This window comes from Lacerta agilis, chromosome 6, assembly GCF_009819535.1.
Source record: "Lacerta agilis isolate rLacAgi1 chromosome 6, rLacAgi1.pri, whole genome shotgun sequence".
In the NCBI taxonomy this organism is placed as follows: Eukaryota; Metazoa; Chordata; class Lepidosauria; order Squamata; family Lacertidae; genus Lacerta; species Lacerta agilis.
This window is the reverse complement of record NC_046317.1, coordinates 20,897,099-20,919,452: the sequence shown is the minus strand read 5'-3', so window position 1 is coordinate 20,919,452 and position 22,354 is coordinate 20,897,099. Positions and strand designations below refer to the sequence as shown.

Here is a 22,354-nt window from a genome sequence, read left to right as displayed (position 1 = left end):
AGCATGGTCTCACTGCAGGTAGCTGAATAATGATTATATTACCTTGAGAAGAGTTTATCCCAGAGTAGTTGTCATTTTGAGTGGACTCAGATGTGATCAACTATCACCATGATTAGGCCAGAGTTTTACCCTGGGGTATTTATTTATTTAAAATGTTTATATCCCACTCTTTTGATGCAAAAGCACCACTTAGGGTGGCTTACAACATTTCAAATGGCAATTTCATTAAAAAACAACAACAACCAGTTGAGGAGCCAGCACCTTATCCTCTCTCAATCTGGGGGTTCCCTATGCAACTGGTGTAGCTCTCCTATCCTAGGGGGTCCCCCAACAGGTGTTCCCCCCCACCCCCCTGCATCCAGCCAGTTCATGACACCGGTGCGGCTGCTGCGGGATCCTGGGCCCACCAACATCCTCGCAGCCGCATTCTGGATCAAAGTTAGCCGCCCGAAGTGGAGGGCGTCGCAGCAATCCAGTGTTTCCCAAATTTAGAGGTCGCCAGCTGTTTGAGGACACAACTCCCATCATCCCTCGCTAGCGGGACCAGCAGTCAGGGATGATGGGAATTGTAGTCCCAAAAAACAGCTTTAAGGACCCAAGTTTGGGGGAAACAATCCAACTTGGATGTAACTAAGGTCGTGTGCCTGTGAGTGTTTTTATTTTATTTTATTTTATTTTATGGGTTTAGCTGCATGGAGAGTTTATTCCGTGTATAAACCAGAGTACCTTAGTTTATATTGGAGTCTGATCACCAGGGGATAAGAGTTTGCCCTGGGGTGTTGTTGTGTGGCACGAGTCCGGATGAGAAGCTGAGGGGAGTTATAATTCCCACCCACCCCCCAGGCCGTTTCGCCGCCTCAGCTTCTGCGAAGGGAAATTGATGTTTCGGCGGAGGCCGCCCTTTCGGACAAGGGAGGGACTAGAACTTTCTGCAGCCGGCAGCTCCGCGGCGGGGCTCCCCTGTCAGGCAGCCTGGCCCACGTCCCTCCCTTCCTCCTTCCCTCTCCCCCTACGAGCCCGGCCCGCCCTCGCTCTCTCGGCTCAGGCAGCACCGAGAAAGCCGCCCAGTTGAGCGCAGGAAGGCAGGCAGCAGCAGCAAGTAGCAGCAGCAGCAGCATCATAGGCAAGCCAGAGCGTTACCACCTCTGGCGCCCCAAGGCGTAAGGCACACGGACACCGACGCGCCGCCATGACCCACTTCAACAAGGGCCCCTCGTACGGGCTCTCGGCCGAGGTCAAGAACAAGGTAGGGCTCGCGGGGAAGAAGATGGTGGTCATTCCAGCGCCTCCTTCGGCTTTTGTTCGTGGACGGGGGGGAGGGACGCGCGGGCGACAAGCCCCCATTTTTTCCTGAGGGGAGTTAAGAGAGTGGGGTTGTGTGGTGGTGGGAAAGAATGGTTTCGCTCTCTTCAGGGTCAGGGGAACGGACGCCCCCCCCCCCTTCCCAACGCACAACTTTCGGGCGAAAGGGGGGGGGAGAGGGGGAAAAACCCTCAAAACTCCCAGCTGCCTATTTCGGACGTTTTTCGTTCCCCTTGCCTGCTCCATCATCACCTCACCATGCACGGGATTAAGTGAAGTGGGGTGGGGGACGCGTGAAAGGCGAAGGTTACCCCAGCCTTGTGGTTTTAAAACCGTGTGTGTGTGGTAGCAGGGAGTTCGTTTACCGTGGGGCACGAGCGAAACGAAGCCCCCACCCCAAACTCTGGCTGTGTAGGACGAGTGAGCTCCCACCCCTTGCTTCTCGGCAGGAGGACTTTCCCCCTCACGTAGACCACCATTCTTCCCCCCCCTCCCCTCAGAAGACGACGTGTGACCCCCCTTGTCGTCCTCAGATGTACGTGTGAGGTAAATCACAGGCTGGCACTCCCGGCACCGCACCCCCTCCACCCCATTTTATTTTATTTTTATTTTTCTTCTTTTTTAAAAAAAAATGGGTTAGAAACAAAGCCCTTCGCTACCAACCGCGCATTTATCGCGAAAGAAATCGCTAGAGAAACAAAAGCGGCTGTGGGGAGGAAGAAGCCGAAGCCCCTGCGGACCCTGAGCTCCCTTCCTTGACGGGAGAGTCCCCCCGCCTTTACCCACACACGCCCCTCTCCCCGTTTTATTTTCCTGGGTTTTTTGGGGGGTGGGGACACAAGACGAGAGGGAGGCTTCGCATTCCCCTCCTGCCTTTGGCCCCCGTGTGGAGACACCGACTGTGAGGCGCCGCCGCCGCCGCCGCTTCCCCTTATCCCTCGCTCCTTTCGGTCGCGGGGAGAAGTGTCTCGCTTCGCCTCCCTCTTGGATGGGGAATAATGATGGCCCGCTCTCCCTCCCTTTAACTTCGCGCGCAGGCGGGGAGGGTATTTCTTTTCGCGTGTGGGAAAGTTTGGGGTGAAATTTTCCTTCCTTCCTTCCTCCCGCTTAAGAGGGAAGGCCCAAGGGGTGTGCGCGGGACAGAGACTTTAGAAAAGGGGGAGAGAGAGAGACTTTGTTTCTTTCTCTACCAACTGCAGAGGCCGAGGCGAAAGCCAGCAAGCCCAGCCGCTCCTCCTTGGCAAATCACTGCGGCGGGACAAGCTGGGATCTAATAAAGAGAAAAGCGGAGGGAGGAGGGGTTGCGGGAGCGGGCGGAGTGCTGGATGGCGAAACAAACAAAGAGGAACGCTGGTTTGTGGCTTCGGGACGCGCAGTTCTGCGCTCGTGACTGCGCCTTCTGACGTGCGGTGGGGGGGGGGGAATCAGTGTGGAACTGCTGCTGCTGCGCCTGCTGCCTTAAAAGATTTCCACCTCCTCGTTTCCCTAGGAGCCCGCACGCCCTGGCTTGCGGGACCCACCCAGGCTCGGGAGATGGCGGCAGCAGCAGCAGGGGGAGCGCGAGGTGATCCCAGTCTACGTGGCTCCAGTCTGGAGCTAGCGAGCGCCAGGCAGGATGGTGTGCTAAGGGGATGGCTGGTGCACGCACTCTCCCGGTCTCCCTGCTTCCTTCCCTCCCTGGGTTACTTCTTCTGATTGCCCCTTAACAAGTGTGTGGACACAGAGCTCTCCTCTCAAAACAGGACTGGGCGGCTAAGGCAGGGAAGTTTGTACTTTTAGGTTGTTGTTTTTTTAATCAATCCCCGATAACAGCATTTAAAAGACCAGTACCAAAGACTGTGTTATACAGAGGGCAGATTGATTTCTGAAATGGAGGTCACTTTTAAAACCCTAGCGGTTGTTGTCAAATTAAAATGCCAGCAAGGATGAAGTTTGCTGTGAAGGTATGGACTTGTTTGTGGAGAAAGGATGATTAAAACAAAATGGGAATGGGACACAGTTGCAGCTTTCTCTGAATTCTGCCTTGTTTGCCCCCAATGTATAGCCTTCCCTTCCACACCTCTGTTAGGCTAGTCTTTTAGCACCCCTCAGCACCTATATTTGATACTATCTCCTCACCTACACATTTCCTGTGCACTCTTGTATGCAGTCATATTTTCCCAAACACAGTGATGTACTGAGATGGGAACAGCGCTGGCTCTCAGGCTTAAAAAAAAAATCCATTTCATGCTAAACAGAAATACTGTATGAGAAAGATAGTGAGATTTGGCAAATGCACACCAGGTCCATCTTGTTAATTTACTGAACCCACTTGGTCTGGGAAACAGATGAGAAATGCCACCCCTGGTCCCCCCCCCTTCCAGCTCAAAGTCCCGGCACATTCCAACCACATTACATCATGGGGTATTGGGGGGAGCCCAGCCAATCCGTGTGGGCGTTGTGCACAGAATGCTCATTGTCTCCACACTGCTGCTCTCAAGTCCAAAGTGGTGGGGAGGAGTGGGGGAAGATACACACAAAGGAAGCTACTGGCTTGGGGTTTAGTTTCCATTAACTCCCCTGGGAAATAAAATATTCCAAGACTCCTCTTCATCTTGAAAGTATGTTACAGTGGCACCTCATCTGTACACTAAAACAGCACTGTAATAAGGGAACATTTCATACATGGAAATAATTGAATGTAGCAGTAGCTGAATATTTCAGCTTTGAATAACTCCTATGCACTTATTTTTGTGCTCCAAGACAGTTTCACATGCTTTAGCTGAATGTTTGCTCTGGTATGCATCCCAATCCCATGTATCTTAATCTGATGCATGTTTATTTGTAAGTAACAGCCCAGTTCTATATTTTTTTCTTCAGAAGTAAGTCCTATTGAGTTCAGTGACTTATTACTCCTAGGTAAGTGAGTATAGGACTGCAGCCTAAGAGCCATTGATTTAATAGGGCTTATTTACAAGAAAGGGTAGATAGGATTGCATTCTAAATGTGGTGCTGCAGGTTTGTGCTGAATTTTGTGATGTCATTTGGAACAGACATCAAACTTTACAATACTGATAGATGTGAGCAGGATATATTTGAGCAATAATTTCTGCACACTGCACTCCTTGACAGCATAAGTGGAGAAAGCAGTTCATTTTTAATACAGCCATTCATATGCCTGATTTATGCAGCCATAACCAGAATAGTTGTACTAAACAATTAGTACAACTATTTCAGATTTTATTAGTCTGAGTTACTAACTTGCTGTTGTGGAATAATTTGGCTCTGTTTTGTTTATTTACTTATTGGCAACCACTGGAAAGGAAACCAGGAGTTTTGTAGGGCATTTGTTACCATTGAAAGACACCTGACTCCCGATATACAAGAAGGTGTGCTATTTTAGGTTTTTGTTAAAGAGTTTTAAAGGTTTTGAACTACAGAAATATAGCAAGTATTAGTCTATTATAAGTAAACTTATAGAAGTGTTTTCCAGAGAGGCACAGGATTATTTTTCAACAGAAAAAGGCAGAGTAACTAACAAAATAAATATATAACTTTTATGGCATACGTCTCTCCCTTGTTTCCCCTCCTCTCTTCCAGAGTGACTGGCTAAGGTGATGAAGGTTAAGAGGGCATGGGCTAGGCAGACCAGAGCCCCTTTTCTTTTCATTCTGCATATTCTGTGCTATTCTGTTACTAACGTAGTTTCTTCAGCAGGCTATTTAATCAAAACAGTTCTATACAATTTTAACTACAACGCTGTTATAATTAATATCTTCTAGAATCTTGGAGCATCTGTGCACAAGAGCATGGCACAGTTATTGTGATGTTAGCTAGGCTCAGTGGAATTTTGGACTTCTCCCCCTTTGTACAGCTCACCTCCATACTTCCACATATTAAAAACCGGTTTGCTATATGCCATGAGGAACTGTTGGAGAAACATGTCCAAAGCCCCTTTGTACACACCAAACTAGTTATGGTACACTATAAATCTATCACTAAAGGCATAGGCAACCTTCGGCTCTCCAGATGTTTTGGCCTACAACTCCCATGATCCCTAGCTAACAGGACCAGTGGTCAGGGATGATGGGAATTGTAGTCCGAAACATCTGGAGAGCCGAAGGTTGCTGACCCCTGCACTAAAGTAACTTGTCACATGCTTTGTAAAAAGAAGCTATTCCTCTTGATAGGTGGCTTTTAATAGGGATCTTAATGGGCAGTGTGAGTACAGCATTTCTATATACTATTTTACAAGAAAGTAACTCATGACTTAGATTTAGGAAGTCCTGACACTACTGTATGAGCTGTTGTAAACTGGAGCAGGCTGCTTAGGAAGGTGGTGAACTTTCTATTAGAATTTTTAAGGCAGATGATCATCTAACAGGGATATTGTAGCAGTTAATTTCCTGCATTAGCAGGGGTTGGACTAGATGAACTTTGAGTGCCTTTCCAACTTTGTGGTTCTTATTTTAAAATGGAACTTATTTCTATGAAGGAGTCTTATAGTCTATGTGACATTTGCCTTTCTCTTAACTCAAACCTTCCACTGTCCATTCTATATTTATAGTTAGTTTTCAATAACAGTTGCAATGACTTAATAGAAACTGTTCCTAAAAGAGCTTATAGCTATTTACACAGCATTTTTAAGCTGCTGCAGAACTTGATCCTGTTGATTTTCACAACTTCATAGATCCCATTTTTACAGATAAGTGACTAAGGCTGTAATCCTGTGCACACTTAACCTGGAAAGCTGTTAAAATGAAGATATTGGAATTTACTTTGGACTAAACAAACACAGCTGAGAGGCAACACATGCTTCAATTTATTTCTTATTTCTGTCTTATTTACTTCTATTTTTGGGAACTTGCAGAGCTGATGTTGGTTAAGTAATATGTCTGATCACATCACAAAGTTGTAATTCATTTAAAATATTTTTCTTATAACAAGAAACATTAATGTAGTCAAGATTTATGGGGGGGGGGGGCAGAACCAAGCTATCTGTGATGCAATTGGTCAGTTAAGTATTTTTATTTATTTACTTGATTGGGAGGGACAGCTGTCCCCACCCCCTCTAGCTATGCCTATGTCAATAAACTTGTTTCTGCTCCCAAAGGAGGACTAAGGAAAAAGACAGAAAGCAGTAAGACAGAAGAGAAGAAGACAAAGTATTAAACAGAAGTTTTCTTGCTTACTAGCTATAGTGGATGTGGGTGCATTTAAAGTTATAATAGTTCTGTTTCTTTCTACTAATCATTTATTACTCCCAGAGTAAGAATTCCTTTTTTCCATCTTCCTTTTTTCCTTCCTTTTTTCCATCTTACTGTTCATACTTCAATGAGGCAAGTATTCACACTTTCTTTTTTGGGCAATGTTTAATAATAATAATAATAATATAAAATTTATATACAGCCCTATTCCTGCAGGTCTCAGGGTGGTGCACAGGATAAAATCAGAATATAAAACCACAAAATTAAAACGACGCACACTGTTTCTTCCCTATGGGTTGTCACATTTGGTTATGCTTTATTATTTAAATAGGCCTAAATTTCCCACCACCTAGCTCCATAATTTGTCTTAGAATCTGGTAGTAATCCTGTTGCTGAGAAATAAGGGCAATAAAGGTTTGTAGTTCATACGATAATGCTAATCTGGGGATGAGAAGAAGGTGAGAAAAGTCAAAATAAGTCCTCCTTCCCCATCCCTTGAAACAGTGCAAGATTAGAATATTATTTGCTGCTGCCTCCCTGGGTGACAGGACTAATGATACTGACACATGCTATTTAAAAATAGACAAAAGGATTTCCTACATAGTTGGGTTCTAAAAATTCTTGAGAAAACAGGAAAGTACAGTGAAGATAAGTGGGAATAAGGAAGGTTTTCCTTTCCAGTTCTCCTTAGTAGAGAATGAAGTTCAGATATAATCAATCCCAGCCCTTCTTCAATGATTGTTGAGCAAGCCTATATCAGAATAGTAATTTTTCCTAGCACTTGTCTTAAACTGGTGGGTTGGGACCCACTAGTGGGTCACAGCCTCATCCAAGGTTTGTCGTAACAGGAGCACTACCATCATACAAATATATGGTAAAAGATTCAGAAATGCTTCCCCAGATGCATATTTGGGTTAAACATGGGCCCTGGGCCTGAAAAGGTTGAAGATACCTGGCCCTAGAGCATTCACACAGATTGAGTAGGGCCACAGCATATATAGGATTTACTCATCTGAACTAGCTGACACAAAAGAAAAGCTCAACAGGCATTGGTAATTTATGGCATAGCAACAATTTAGATAATATTAGGCAATTTACATGTTAAAGTAATAGGGCAGTGTGCAGAACTCAAAGCCAAAAATTATTTTGAAAGACCCCTGTTAACAATACAATCCTGTGTTGATTTAGGCTTGCCTAAAGCAAACCCTCTAAGTGTCCCTATTTTCCAGGGATGTCCCTGATTTAGAGAAGACGTCCCGGTTTCTGATTTGATCCCAGAATGTCCCGCTTTTCCTTAGGATGTCCCTATTTTCATTGAAGAAATGTTGGAGGATATGCTAAAGCCATTAATTTCAATGAGATTAGGCACCCCTAGCTCTGCACAGAGTCAGGCTGTTAAGCTATTACAGATGTTTTGTTAAATAAACTGGGAGCACAAGTTAGGATTACCAGGTGTCTGACTGGCATGGGCCATACTAGTACTGAGTAGGTTGTTTACTATCTGGGATAACTGCTCCTTCTGTATTATGGCTACAGTTTGGAGAACCATAATATATGCTCTCTAAGCCCAGCAAAGGTTGGAGGAATTCAATTTACAAAACCACACTACCACATGGCAAACTGCTCTTAAAATTAAGGGAATATTGTAAAAGCAATTTGGCATAAAGGTACAGTGGTACCTTGGGTTACATACACTTCAGGTTAAGAACTTTGCTTCAGGATAAGAACAGAAATCGTGCTCTGGCGGCGCAGCGCCAGCGGGAGGTCCCATTAGCTAAAGTGGTGCTTCAGCTTAAGAACGGTTTCAGGTTAAGAACAGACCTCCGAAACCAATTAAGTACTTAACCAGAGGTACCACTGTATGTGCTAAAACAAAAACAAAATGAGAATCTCCTTTGGGCAATGCCCAGCACATTGTATCTGACAAGCTTTAGGCACTGGCTAGTTGTAACTCTAACAGTGTGAGAGAGAGAAAACTAGCCAGTGCCTAAAGCTTGTACCTAAGGGACCGCCTCTCCTGGTATGTCCCGTGCAGGACCTTAAGGTCCTCAAATAATCTTTTGGAGGTCCCGAGCAACAAAGATGCTAGGTTGGCCTCAACTAGGGCCAGGGCCTTCTCAGTATTGGCCCCGACTTGGTGGAACAGCCTATCACAAGAGACCAGGGCCCTGTGGGATTTGGCATCTTTCCGCAGGGCCTGCAAGACGGAGCTGTTCCACCTGGCCTTTGGGTTGGTTTCTGTTTGATACTTATGCTTCATTCTTTTATTGCTGGGTTATTTGAAAATGAGACTGCAGTTTTAATATTGAATTTTTAAATTTGTATTTTAATCTGTTATTTTAAATTGATTGTGTTTATGTTTTTGCTGTGATTTTAATTAGTGTTAGCCACCCTGAGCCCGGTTTTTGGCTGGGAAGGGCGGGGTATAAATAAAAAATTATTATTATTATTATTATTATTATTATTATTATTATTATTATTATTATTATTCATAATAATTTCCTCTATTTCCAATCTTCAAGCTCTGTGTCAGGACTTCTGTAGCTAAAATTACATCACCCATAAATAAGGAGGCACCCACAGGCTCAGCTGAGCCCTAAAGTTTGCAGAAATACAAAATATCTGATAAACCAAACAATCAAATGATAAATAGATTTAAAGAAGTTAAAAATAAAAGAAATTGAAAACAAACATCAACAGACCATTGTTGGTGATGTACTCTTCACTGCCTGCTTAGGCCTGGCGGAATAGAAAAGTTTTCAGCTGATATTTAAAACTTGTCAAAGAAGGTGCCTGCTGATGATAGGGATGACAGGTAAAAGCAGTTAAACATAAGATCCTACCTCTGTTTTCTTCAATTATATATATCCCAAGAGAGTGCAAAATTCCAGCTGGACACATATGTTTAAGTATCCTGGAAGTCAATGATTAGTAATAGAGAATCAGCTCAAATTGTTACGTAGATACTTTCACAGATCTGTCTGCTAATAATTAAAGTTTTCTGCTTGATTTGTTATAAATGGGGCCATATGTCAGTAAGTCAATTTATTTGTTTACTGCTTTTCTGTGTACACTACTCTCAAACAGTTCACAACAAAAAGTGTTCTTATGAAAACAAACAAAAATGCAAATACATTATTACTCATATAACACATAAATATGTAATTATCCATCATTTTCCTTATAAAATTATACAATTTCACAATTAATACTGAATAAAAATCCCTCAAAAAACATTGTAATTGCTTACTAACATGAAGAGCAGTTAAGTGGTGGTGTTACAATGATTAACAAATAAAGGATATCCTACCTTTTTCCTAGCAACCCATTTTGTCTCTTTTATCATACAAACATATTAACGAACTATTCCTGTCTTTGTCTCACATCTGTGCATCATGCTCTGTCCAAGAGACTGTCCTGTTTTATTTATTTGTAAAATGTTTATCCTGCCCTTCATTATGGGCCACAACGTAATTAAACCAACAGCAGCAGTTTACAATATAAAAATCAATGTACACCTCGCCCCAGCTATAGGCAGATACAGTGAAAGGCAGAGTGAAAATGAAATGTTTTCAACTAGCACCAAAAACTACCGGTAGTTTATGCTAGTGTCAGTCTAACCTCAGGAGGAAGATTGTTCCACCACCAAGATTGCTTTATTACATGCTTCAGAAGCTTGGTCCTTATTTGATGGTGGTACGGACAGGACAGTGGGAGGTGCTCCTTCAGATAGCTGGGTCCTAAGCTATTTAGGGCTTTGTACATCAAAACTATCACCTTGAATTGCACTCAGTAGCAAACAGGCCCCAGTGCATTTCTTCAATGACTGGTGTTACATAGTATCTCAAAGGTACACTGGCCAACACCCTCATGGCTGTATTTTTTCCTAGCTGTGGTGTACAATCCACCTGCAAGGGCAATCCCATGTAGAGTACATTAAAGCAGTCTAAGGTTCCAGAGTATGGATTACTGTAGTCAAGCTATCTCTCTTCCCTGCGCCTGCCCTGTGGCTGTACCTGATCCTTCAAGGAGAGTCCAACCCCATCCAGAAAACACTGTTCATTCCCAGACCCAGGAAGCACTAATCTGTAGCACTGCCATTTAGGGCAATCCAACCCCTTACTGCCTCCAAACACAGATTAAGCACTTGCACAGCTCCAACTGATTCCAGTGGAGAGGAGAAATAGAGCTGGGTGCGATTAGAGTACTAGTGACACCTTGTACCAAATCCCCCGATGACCACTTCTAAAGGTCTAATATATGCATTAAATGATTAATTAATAATGGGGTCCCTTTGAGGGCCAGTGGTATCACCAAGTCTTGAAGACAACTTGCAACAGTTTTCCTTCTCTCATTATTCAGACAGGTGGAATTAAGAGGTCAATCAGAGAAATGATGTTAAATTGGAAAAGTATCTGTCCCAGTGTTTATTTAACTTGTTCAAGGTTTCAGAATGTGTAGATTTCTGATTAAGTGTAATGAACATCACCAGTTGTCTTTGCTATAAAATAACATTACTTTTCAAAAGAAAAAGGCTGTATTGCTGAAAATGTGGAATAGCTCTATAATAGACACTGAGATTTCTCTTTGGTGGATGGTTTCAAGAATGTAGCCAAAATTACACTCACATTTAACAACATCAGTAAAAGTATGAAGTTGTTATCTGCTGGGATTTTTCATGTTTGCTACAAAATTTTATTGTTTATGTGTTACTTCACCAGAAAATTACTGAAACATTTGTCCTTATTAGAGTATGCTCAAGTAGAACTTTGATTGTGCTACTATCAATTTGTTGTACTGTACTTGGTTTTGTCCATCATCTCATTGTTTTTGAACTCCTCTTTGTCTATGTGCAATACATATATGTCACAGCAGCAAAAAACAGAAACAATTGACAATAACATCAAAGCACAGTACAATGTTACTTCTGAATAAATTTATGGAAAGAGCAGGAACACAACATTGCATGAATGTTTTCCCCTCTCGGGTATCAGCCTCATGACTTCTGTTAAACAATTCATGTGTTCTGCTGTTTGATGTATGCGGGGGTAATTGCACATAGATATAGAGGTCTGTATAGATATTGCAGGATACTTGCTACCTTTGTAACAAGACTTTCATTTTCCCTGGAGCAAAACTTGGCACAGAGACAAAGACTTGACCAGGATATGGTGCAGACCCTCCCTGCTATTCATGATGTGCTCTGGGATATATTACTAATTCAGATGGTATAGATATTTAGGTTTAGTGTACAGGCATTTAAATAGGGACTATAAAGTACAGTATGGGGGGAAATGGAGTATAATCACTTCTTAGCATTTGTTATTTATATAAGGGCAGAGCAACTTCTTAAGAATAAGCAGCTAGAATAAAATGTAGAATACAGCAATTAATGAGTAATGAAATATGAAACAAATCAGGTAATTTATGATACCTGTTAATATACTAATTACCTACTGCCAGACACTTAATTGCAACTGTGTGCACAACACAGTAGTTAATCTGACCCGTTTCTCCATTTTTTTGGCTTTTGGCCTAGCAGAAACAGGGTTTAATTGCAGCACTATGTTCCAACAATTTTTTTAGAAGGTCCCTGTGTGCCTTACTGGGGAATAGTTTTAAGTAATGTAGTATAATGGCTAAGAAATTGAAAGGTAAATGACAAAATCAGTAATTTACACTTATTTACCTGAAAAACTTAACAGATAGGAGTGGCGTAGCAGCTAGTGTTGGATTAGGACCTGGGAGACCAGGGTTCAAATCCCCACATGGCTATGGAGCTCACTGGATGACTTTTTGCCTATCACTGCCTCTCAGCCTAACCCAGGAGTCCCCAAACTAAGGCCCGGGGGCCAGATGCAGCCCAATCACTTTCTAAATGTGGCCCACGGACAGCCCAGGAATCAGCGTGTTTTTACATGAGTAGAATGTGTACTTTTATTTAAAATGCATCTCTGGGTTATTTGTGGGGCATAGGAATTCGTTCGTATTTTTTTTCAAAATATAGTCCGGCCCCCCACAAGGTCTGAGGGACAGTGGACCGGCCTCCTGCTGAAAAAGTTTGCTGACCCCTGGCCTCAGCGATCTCACAGACTTGTAGTGGAGATTAAATGAAGAGGGGGAGAACCATGTTCACCACCTTGAGCTGCTTGAAGTAAAGGATGGGTTATCAACTGGTGATGTCAAGGGCCAAGAAGATATCACAAAATGGCTTTTGAGTTTCAAAGAACACTTTATGTTTAAAAAGGAAGATGAGCAAGGTACTGGTACTGTAGAGCATCTGCTTTAGAAGGCAGAATATCCCAGGTTCAATCCACAGCATCTCTAGGTAGAGCTAGGAACATCCTCTGTCTGAAACCCTAAACAGCCACTGACAGTAGATGTAGAAAATATCGAGCGGTGTTCAACTACTGTGTCTCAACAGCACAAAAGGTCTTCTCTCTGCCACTGCCTGCATGTACCCTGCACCACCACCACCAATCTGCCCCAGAGGTTAGGGGAATCCTTTGAACATATTGGGGGGGGAGTACATTTTGTTACACAAGCAGAAATCCTTGTACAGTGGTACCTTGGTTCCCGAACAGCTTGACTCCCGAACAAATCAGCTCCCGAATGCCGCAAACCCAGAAGTGAGTGTTTCAGTTTGCGAACGTTTTTTGGAAGCCAATCAGAAGCCGCATCTTGGTTTTCGAACAGTTTCGGGAGTTGAGCGGATTCCCAGAATGGATTATGTTCGAGAACCAAGGTTCCACTGTACTGCCAGAATGTTCATGTAGCACTTGGATACAGCCCAATGTCTGACTTTGGTATAAGGCAGCTTCCTATATTCCTGTGTTGCTGGCACAGTACATGGTATATGCCGTACTTGCTACATGTTAATTTTCAAATAGTACTTCACTGTTACTTCATTTAAGATATTTATATACAGCGGTATCTTGGTTTACGAACTTAATCCATTCCGGAAGTCCATTCTTAAACCGAAACTGTTCTTAAACCGAGGCGTGTTTTCCCTAATGAGGCCTCCCACTGCCGGTGCCCTTCCACCGTTCAGATTCCGTTCTTAGATCGAGGTACCATTGTACTGCTTAATTATTTGTGTTTCTAACTGATGCTCTTTTGCAGACTAGTGAGGTTAGTTTATGTGCAGTGTGCAAGATCATAACATTGCACCACAACTATTTCTACAAAAAGCAACGATCCCTTTCTGTCTTTGAAAATATAAGATTCAGTAGCTTTTTAAAGAATCTGTAGCACTAATCAGAATTAATGTGGCTCCTATAAGGCTGAGAGCAGAAAAAGGAAAGCATTATGACCAATTCATTGCCAAAGCAGAGATTAATTTTACATGATGTACTAGGTAATAAACTACTAGAAGCCTGAGTAATATTACCTGTCTATTTATGTATTTATTTATTTAGTTGAAAATTTCTATTTGTCCTTCTATCTGGTTGGTCCCATGGCTGTTAACTAGCATAAAACAATTAAAAACCATAAAATCAAATAATAATAGTCTGGTGCAAGGTCTGGGATGTACTGCTGGTGGAAAAACTTACGAAGTCAAAACAGAGTGGATCAGGGAACCAGATACAAGCATTCATGTGTAAATACATGTTATTCCCTTATCTATGTTTCTAGACAACATGGACTTGTGAAACCTTCAAAAAAAATCATTTTGGTATTATTTGTATTTCCAAAACATTTGTGGTATTAACCTTATTCCTAATGAACACTGGACATTGTAATAACTGCTGGTGTACATCCACTTCCTGAGTCAGTTTGAGTTTCCTCTGGATATGTAGCAGGATACAGTTAATGTTGTATTTTGTTTTATTGTCTTACTATAGTGATTCTGCACAATACCTCATAGCTGTTCCTGAATCTATGCAGTCTGTACCCATACTTCTTGAAAACTTTATAAAAAGTGAACGGTTAATAAAACAGCAACACCCCTCAAAATAAATTTAAATATTAATATATAAAAATGTAATTATGACTGTTTTATTTGTTATTTCAGTTATTACCCTTATCACCAACTATTTTTCCTAAACTAATTTAAGAGCTGGCAGGAGTTTAGGGGTGGGGGAAAAGGCTTGCCTTTATATGTAAAAAAATTAGTAGGAGGTGACTTTAATTACATTTCAGCTGTAGTTCTATGTCCCATGTGCCATAGGATATATTTTATCCCCCTCCCTGACACTGCAAACTTATGAGACCCTGGCTCAACTGGCATAGGAGGTCCAACTTTAGTTGGATCAAAAAAGGAGAATATTTGGTGCATGCTGGGGAGGTCTAATTTGATCTAATTTGCCCAAATTGGGCATTAAAAAAATCCCAATGGGAAAATTGTTCCAAATGGGAGGAAAATAATGTTTAAAAGAAAAGGAAAAAAAAAAGAACTGCAAAACGCATGGAAACATACCAGAGCATTTCTCCCATGCTAGCAAGAAACCCTCAGGACCTTGGCTAAATAGTAGTTCATCTGGCTTCAGTTCCCCACCACCACTTTAGGATTACAGCCTCAGGCGCTTTTAATTTATTCTTTATTCTTGTTTATTAAATCTCACTTTCCCACATATGATTAGTTCCTATGCCCAGGGAGGGACGCAGGGGTACACATCCCCTTAAACATTTTGCGAATCTAAGTTTAGCCTCATTGAGGGGCAGTATTTCAATATGAGTAGAAAATGAAACAGAAAAAAGCACTGCCTATGCCAGTTCCAACTCTGCAACTTGCAGACCTGTTTTGTGGCTCCATTTCCAGTCTTGCAACTTCTAAGCTATACCTGAGCATCTGCTCATTGTTAAATGATTGTAAGTGCAAAGTATATCCTTTGCATATAATCACTATTTGGTATCTCTTATTTTTATAAAGCCCCAGTGGTAGTGCTGGGGAAATGCTGCATTCTGCTGCCAGTCACCAGAAGTAACAGTAAAGAACAATTTTTCAAAAAACGGATTTTGGGAGTTACAGACCTTGTAAGCCTAATTTCTCTCCCATATGTGTTGTTGTATATTTATAGAAAAGCAGCCTTGCTGAGTAAAAATGAGAGTAGCTAAAGTTCTGCCTTAAAAACCTTTAAGAATTCTTTGAGAATGTTTTGACTTACGGAAAGTGCCATATAATATATTTATTATTATGAAAACACTTTAGCTGCTTTGTTACGGAGAAGCACAAATGCCCTCATCAGTGGTGGCCACCTCTTATGATCTAGATAATGCAGTGCTGGACTTTTCCAGCACCATGATTTTAGACACACTGAGAAGGCAGCAAGTCCAAAGCATGAATACATGAACTCTTCTCATGCTGCAGAAAGATAGTGGTTTCAGAAAGCTGTTTCTGGGTGCCTTTGAAGATCCGTGAAATAATAGAGGCAAAACCCTGCCTCCAATTTGGGAAAAAGTGCCAAGTAAATCTTTGGACCTCCTACAAAGAAGGTACAGTATAGTGGCATCCTATTCCTGGGAAGTAGAACAGAGTCATCTAACTCTACTTTCTTTGGAAGCCCAGTCCTATAAACAGGGCTGTATGTAGCCTGAGCTAAAAATAAATTCTGCACAATTTCCATGTGAAGAATAGCTAGACTGTACAGATTGAACAAATATTGTACTTCTTATATGCATAACTTATTTTGCTGTTTTTACTTTTTACTTCTTTTTTCTGGCTTTGGTGGTAATGGAAAGAGATTATAAACTGTGCAGGTCATTGAATTCTTGCTCCCAGTTACTGGCAAGCCAATGGATTCTTGAGATTCCAGTAGAATTGCCTATACAGTATTCCTTAGTCCTATTCATACTGTCCCAGTGTACAGTGAGTACAAGGAAGACGAGTGAGTGTGACTGTTCCTTCTGGTCTCACCTGCAGTGTTGCTCACCCTACTGGCCCAGCCCCTGAATTTAACCCATAAAGGGGAATACATCCTCCAGTGCTGCAGTGGGTCAGTGTCTGGCTGTTAACCAGAAGGTTGGCGGTTCAAGTCCACCCAGGCAATGGCTGTGGGCAGAATTTTTGCATTGCAGGGGGTTGGATTAGATGCCCTTGGGGGTCCCTTCTAGCACTACAATCTATGATTCTAAGATCTGAAAAGCAACATCTGGGCACATACAGCTGTATGTGCTTTGGTGATCCATGTTATGGGAAACGCTAACTGTGCAGGAGTAGAAACTGCTTTTAGCTCCTACATGTGTCTAGCTTTATGTACATAGTTCCTTTTCAGACCTTTGGTCCAAAGTACAAAGGTCTTAGATTGGTGTATGTAGAATGTGGCAATGACAGGCCAAGGAAAGTGACTCTCAAGCCCTACTTCTTTAGGTCTTCATGTGTGAAGAAAGTCTGAAACTAGTTTGTGAACACTTCCTATATTTTTAATAATGTAATATGCTGTAATCTTTAAGAGAATAGCAATTATGCATTCTTTCAGAATCATACAAGTAGCCTTATGTCATATGAACAACACACCTTATAGCACAGAAGCAATTACTACACAAGTACTGGACATGATAGAATATTAAAATCTGATAAAATTATTATTAGAGCTACAAAGGACTTATTTGCCTTTACAGATGAGTACTGCAGGTCTGCCCAAAACTACCTAGTTCAGTGATATTGTGAAGGAGATGGCGGGGCGGGGGAATACAAATACAGCATTGTCTGCATGTGTGTAGTAAATGTTTTTTGGAGTTCTTGGTAACGTGTCATGTGGCTAGTCCAGGACTATTGGAGCATAGTGAGGAAAGAAGCATTTCAAGGTACTAAGTATTTTACTCCTTGTCTCACTATGGAAAGATCATGTTTCAAATGTTCAGGAAGGTTGAGAAATGAAGATTGAAAAATGATGACTTGGCAGAAACAACAAAATTGATGACATTCCTTGGTAATAAAAGGTCTGGATAGAAACATTACACACCCTTTGTGCTCTCCAGTTCAACAGCTGAATGCCTTTCTCTGAAAGCCTCTTGTGATAACATGCTCTTTTAACTACCTCTAAATTATTAAAAAGGGTCTCAATTCAAACATAGAAGCAACAAACTGTATATTATACACACATATTGTATTATTTATTTATTTATTGGGCAGATGAGGCTCATCAGCCTGGGAAGGTAGCGCATCTGGGAAGGAAAACTCTGATCCTAAACCTACACTACTTTGCGAGATAAATTTGGAAAAAGAAAAGGCTAAGGAGTAAACCCTATACAAATCCAGATGGTTGGATGACGTCTTGTATGCCTCCTTCCAGCAATTCCTGCAGCTAGGCTGGTGCCAAACATATTGCTCCGTTTTCCTTTGGACCACATCAGCAAGGCCAATGGTTGGGCTGGGGTCTTGTCATCTGAGCAGCCCAGGACCTCCATACACACTGCCCAGGCTTGCACCCCAGGGGAGGTCACTTTGGTGCTGCTAACACAGCAGTTTGGCTTCACCCCTGGAGGCGCACTCCATTGTCTCTTGAGACAAATGGATGATAACAACATTGATTTAAACCATTAGAATTAAAATTAAAATTTAAAAACAATGTGTTCCTTCTGATTGTATGCTGTGTCAGTTGTGAATATTACTGCATTTGATGATGAGCATTACTGGGTTTCAATTATATATAGATAGTACAGTGGTGTCCCCCATATCTGTGCATGTGTAGAGAGCAGGTTGTGGAAAGTTCCTTATAGGTGCCAAACAGATTCTGAGTTCTGTGTGTGCAGGTTGTTCTCAGCAGAAGCACTGCATCTATGCTTCCATGTAGAACCATCACATCCATAGCTCTGTTGGTTTGCTCCACCTAAGGCACAAACCCTCCATTAAAAAAATAAATAAATCATTAATTAAAATATTTATTGGCCCTTTTTCTTAGCAAAGCTCCCCCAAGATTGTTTTTCCTGCCCATTGACCTCAGTGAGGGGAAATTACTATACTGGTCTCAGTGCTGTTGTAGCTTCAGACCTCTGTAGGAGGCATGTCAGGGGAAGGAGGCTTAGCATCATGTGAATCCATAGCTGCTCCCAGAATGCCCCATTTTGACCCTCTGCACCAGTGGAACATTGCTGGTGGGGCATCCACACCCAGAAAAGTTTTTCCTGGTGCTCCGAGGTATTTCCAATAGCGTAAGTGTCATCCTGCCAGTAGAGTGGTGCTTCAGTGGCCTTTGGAAGGCTGTAGGGATTGTATTGTAACTTTGTTGCTTTATTAAGGTGATATTGAAACAAGAGCCACATTTGTTTTTATTGATGTCTCAAAACTGAAAGCAAAAAGTAAACACGTTTCTTAGATGCTATATCCATCATTTCACATATGTTGCTATGTTTCATAGCAACACCATACAAGCAGATAGTACACTGTGTATTAATGTGAAATATTGGCTCGGCACATGGCCTACAGATTCTGAGAAACTTGGAGAACATACATCAGGGGTCAGCAAACTTTCAGCAGGGGGCTGGTCCACTCTTTCAGACCTTGTGGGGGGCTATATTTTGGGGGGGGGAAATGAACGAATTCCTATGCCTCACAAATAACCCAGAGATGCATTTTAAATAAAAGCACACATTCTACTCATGTAAAAACATGCTGATTCCCGGACCGCCCGCAGGTCTGATTTAGAAGGCAATTGGGCAGCATCCGGCCCCTGGGCCTTAGTTTGGGGACCCCTGACATACATCTCTTACTCCTCGTTAAGCAGGAATATCAGTAAAAGAGTAAAATGTTGTCTCTACTAATCCAACTTAGAATAATCAGTGTGAAGACTAGAGGGGGCAATTTTCTTTTACTATTCATCAGCAACTGCTTATTAACTGCCGAAAAGTATGTTGAAGAGTAACAAATCTGTGATTTGAGTTTGGTATGTTAGGTTTTTCTTTAATTTGAGGTGTATCTACATATACAACTGGAAGTGGAAAGAACAGTCTTTTTTACCCTTATGCTGCAATCCTGTGCACACATAATTGGGAGCAAGCCCTGCTGAACTTAATGGAATTTATTTCCAAATAAACATACATTGGATTGCATTGCTAACTGCTTTCTCTGGCTCTGGAGCAAATATGATTTTATTTCTTTCCCTCCTTGTGTCCAACATTGTACTTTTTCAAATGATAAATGAATGGGAATGGGGTAATATAATACAAAAGTGGTTTTAAGATGCGGTTACTGTTGCTATAATGCTGAACTGTCAATTTATATGTTATGAAGCAGCTGTGATGCAAGTGGTCTAAGTGAACAGAGTGACATAAAAGGAGGGTCATGTAGAATTGCAGTGAATACTTGAATCAGCAGAGTATGCTTATGAATGGAAATCTCTTCTCTAATGTCAATTCTAAAGAAAAAACCCTTTGGCTTATTTGAACAGCTGAAAATTATCATGAGGGTTTAGAATGATAAATACTGTAATACTTTATGCAAATTAGTGACGCTGATTTCTGGGATAGCATTGGATCCATTTTCAGATGCTTTCATAAAATATCCTTGTCTAATCAAATATGAATTTTGCATTAATAAAATCAGAGGAAGTGTTGAATTGATCATTATTTTGTATTGCAGATTGCTTTGAAATATGATCCACAGATAGAGGAAGATCTCCGCAACTGGATTGAAGAAGTTACTGGCATGAGCATTGGAGCCAACTTTCAATTGGGTTTAAAGGATGGCATCATACTGTGCGAGTAAGCCACACCATGTTTTATTTCAGGCAGAGCTCTTTAGTTTCTAGGCCAGTAGCCAACTTTTTCAGAGATTAGATCCACATTTAATTCTAGGACACAGTGTGATTTCCCCCATTATTTTACCAGATATGCCCAAAGACATACCTAGTGTCCCTTGCACCCTTTGTAGAGAACTATCAGCACCTCCCACTACCCATTACTTTACTGCAGTAGCCATCAGCTGAGCTCTCCATCTCAACTGCCAAGCAGGGTGGGAGGCAGCCAGGGTCTAGTCCGGTACCCTGGGGAGAGGGGGCTTTGAGGGTTGCACGCAAAAGTTGGGAGAAGTTAAAATCACCTGTCAGTAGTGAGCATGAAGAAGACAGCAGTGGCAACACCAGTCCTCCTGTCACCCCCACCCACCCCCCATCTCAGTTTATTCTGATGCAGTTGTAATCCAAACAACTTGCCTGTTATGCCTCTCACCCCACACAAGTAACTCTTTCCTCAAGTCGGAGCATTCAGAGGTGTTTTTGTGCCCCTGGCAGGGTTCTGTTTCGCCGTTCCCTGGATATGCCCACTTTTCTCCTCTCTTCTTTTTTTAGAATTACAATACACAAAAGAGGGCAGGGCTGCTATCTTTTAACAGGTGTATAGAACAGGTAATGTTGGAAGATGCAGCTGCCCTTGCATAAATAAATAAAAGTTGCACCTACCAAAATATTTTCTACATGACTTTTAAAAATAAAAGAACACTGCTGTCCATTATATCTGGGAACTCTTTCTCGCTGCTTTTTCTCTTCCTCTTAAAAAACAAAACACAAACAATAAATAGTACTGGTATCACTAGTGTGTCTTCTAAGCAACACTGAAAAGGGAATAGGATAATACACCAGAACCTTCCCTGCCAAAGAGCAATTAAAATCAGCATAAGAGCCTGCTACATCAGGCCAGCTGTACATTTAGTGGAGCATTCTGTTCTTATAGTAGCCAACCAGATGTCTGTGGAAACCTGCAAGTAGGATCCAAGCAGAATAACACTCCCCTCCTGTGGTTTCCAGTAAAATTACTAAGTGTTGCTAGGGTTGCCATATTTCGAAAAGTAAAATTATTGACACCCACAAACTTGTAGGATCTTTTTATGGAAACCAAAGTTGTTGAGCCTATCTAATCGTGTTTCTAAGGGCCTGTTCACATGTTAAGAAAGAGATCTGCCCTTGATACAAAAAGCAGCACATGGAGCGAGAAACAGAATTCTTTCTTTCCTTACCTCATTGTGCTCTGCTGCTTCAAGCAATTTTCCACCAGCCTAGCTCAAACTCCAGAAGTGAGCCAAGGGAAAAGCTGCTTAAAGCAACAGATTGCAATGAGATAGGGCAGAAAGGGTGAATGGGTTTGCTCACTCACACTTTTTTCATGAATCACTCATTTCCATTTATGAGTGTATTTAAAATTTATAGGTATTTAAAATGTAACAGTGTCATTGCACAGGATGGCATGTTTTTCCTGACATTATTTTCTCCCCCCACCCCAAGGAGAACATTCATGTATGTGGCTCAAGTCCCTTCTAAACTGCCTTCCAAATATAAGCTGTATGTGCAAATAAAATATACAGTTGTACCTTGGATCCCAAATGCCCTGGAGCTTGGACGTTTTGGCTCCCAAATGCCACAAACCCAGAAGTGAATGTTCTGGTTTATGAATGTTCTTTTGGAAGCCAAACGTCTGACGGGGCTTCCGTGGCTTCTGATTGGCTGCAGGCTTCTGATTGGCTTCAGAAGCCGCAATTTGGTTTTTGAAGGTTTTGGAAGTCGAACAGACTTCTGGAATGGATTCCGTTCAACTTCCAAGGTACAACTATATATTGGTTTTTATCTATGCATTAATAGTGCTGTAATATGGAGATTAAAATTATGGTGGCTATGTGAAAAGAAAGGCGGTTTATTTACTTCATTGTTTTTTACAGCCTTATCAACAAACTTCACCCGGGATCAGTAAAGAAAATCAATCAATCCAAACTAAACTGGCATCAGGTAAACAAACTAATTTAAATACTGTATTCAAATAATATAGCGTTTCTCTCCGAAGGAGAGAGAAAATGCATGAATGAAAGCTTAGTGACAGTTATTGTCACAGTGAGGCCTTCAACACCTTCACCTTTACAGATTTATTTTTGAGGAAACAGCAATTGTTCACCATGAAGCATTAATGAATAAACAGTATAAAGCTTTTTTTTATTTTTACTA

At 41.7% G+C, this 22,354-nt stretch overlaps 1 protein-coding gene across 1 annotated transcript in view; it reads left to right on the top strand.

Moving 5' to 3' along the window:
• The first annotated feature begins 1,099 nt into the window (after positions 1–1,099).
• CNN3 (calponin 3) overlaps positions 1,100–22,354 on the top strand; it is a 28,184-nt gene continuing 6,929 nt past the window's right edge. Inside the window, exons 1-3 of the mRNA XM_033151566.1 lie at positions 1,100–1,246; positions 20,008–20,129; positions 22,075–22,141. Coding sequence (XP_033007457.1) covers positions 1,190–1,246; positions 20,008–20,129; positions 22,075–22,141 — 246 coding nt within the window. The 5' untranslated portion in view covers positions 1,100–1,189. The remainder of the gene's footprint in view (positions 1,247–20,007; positions 20,130–22,074; positions 22,142–22,354) is intronic.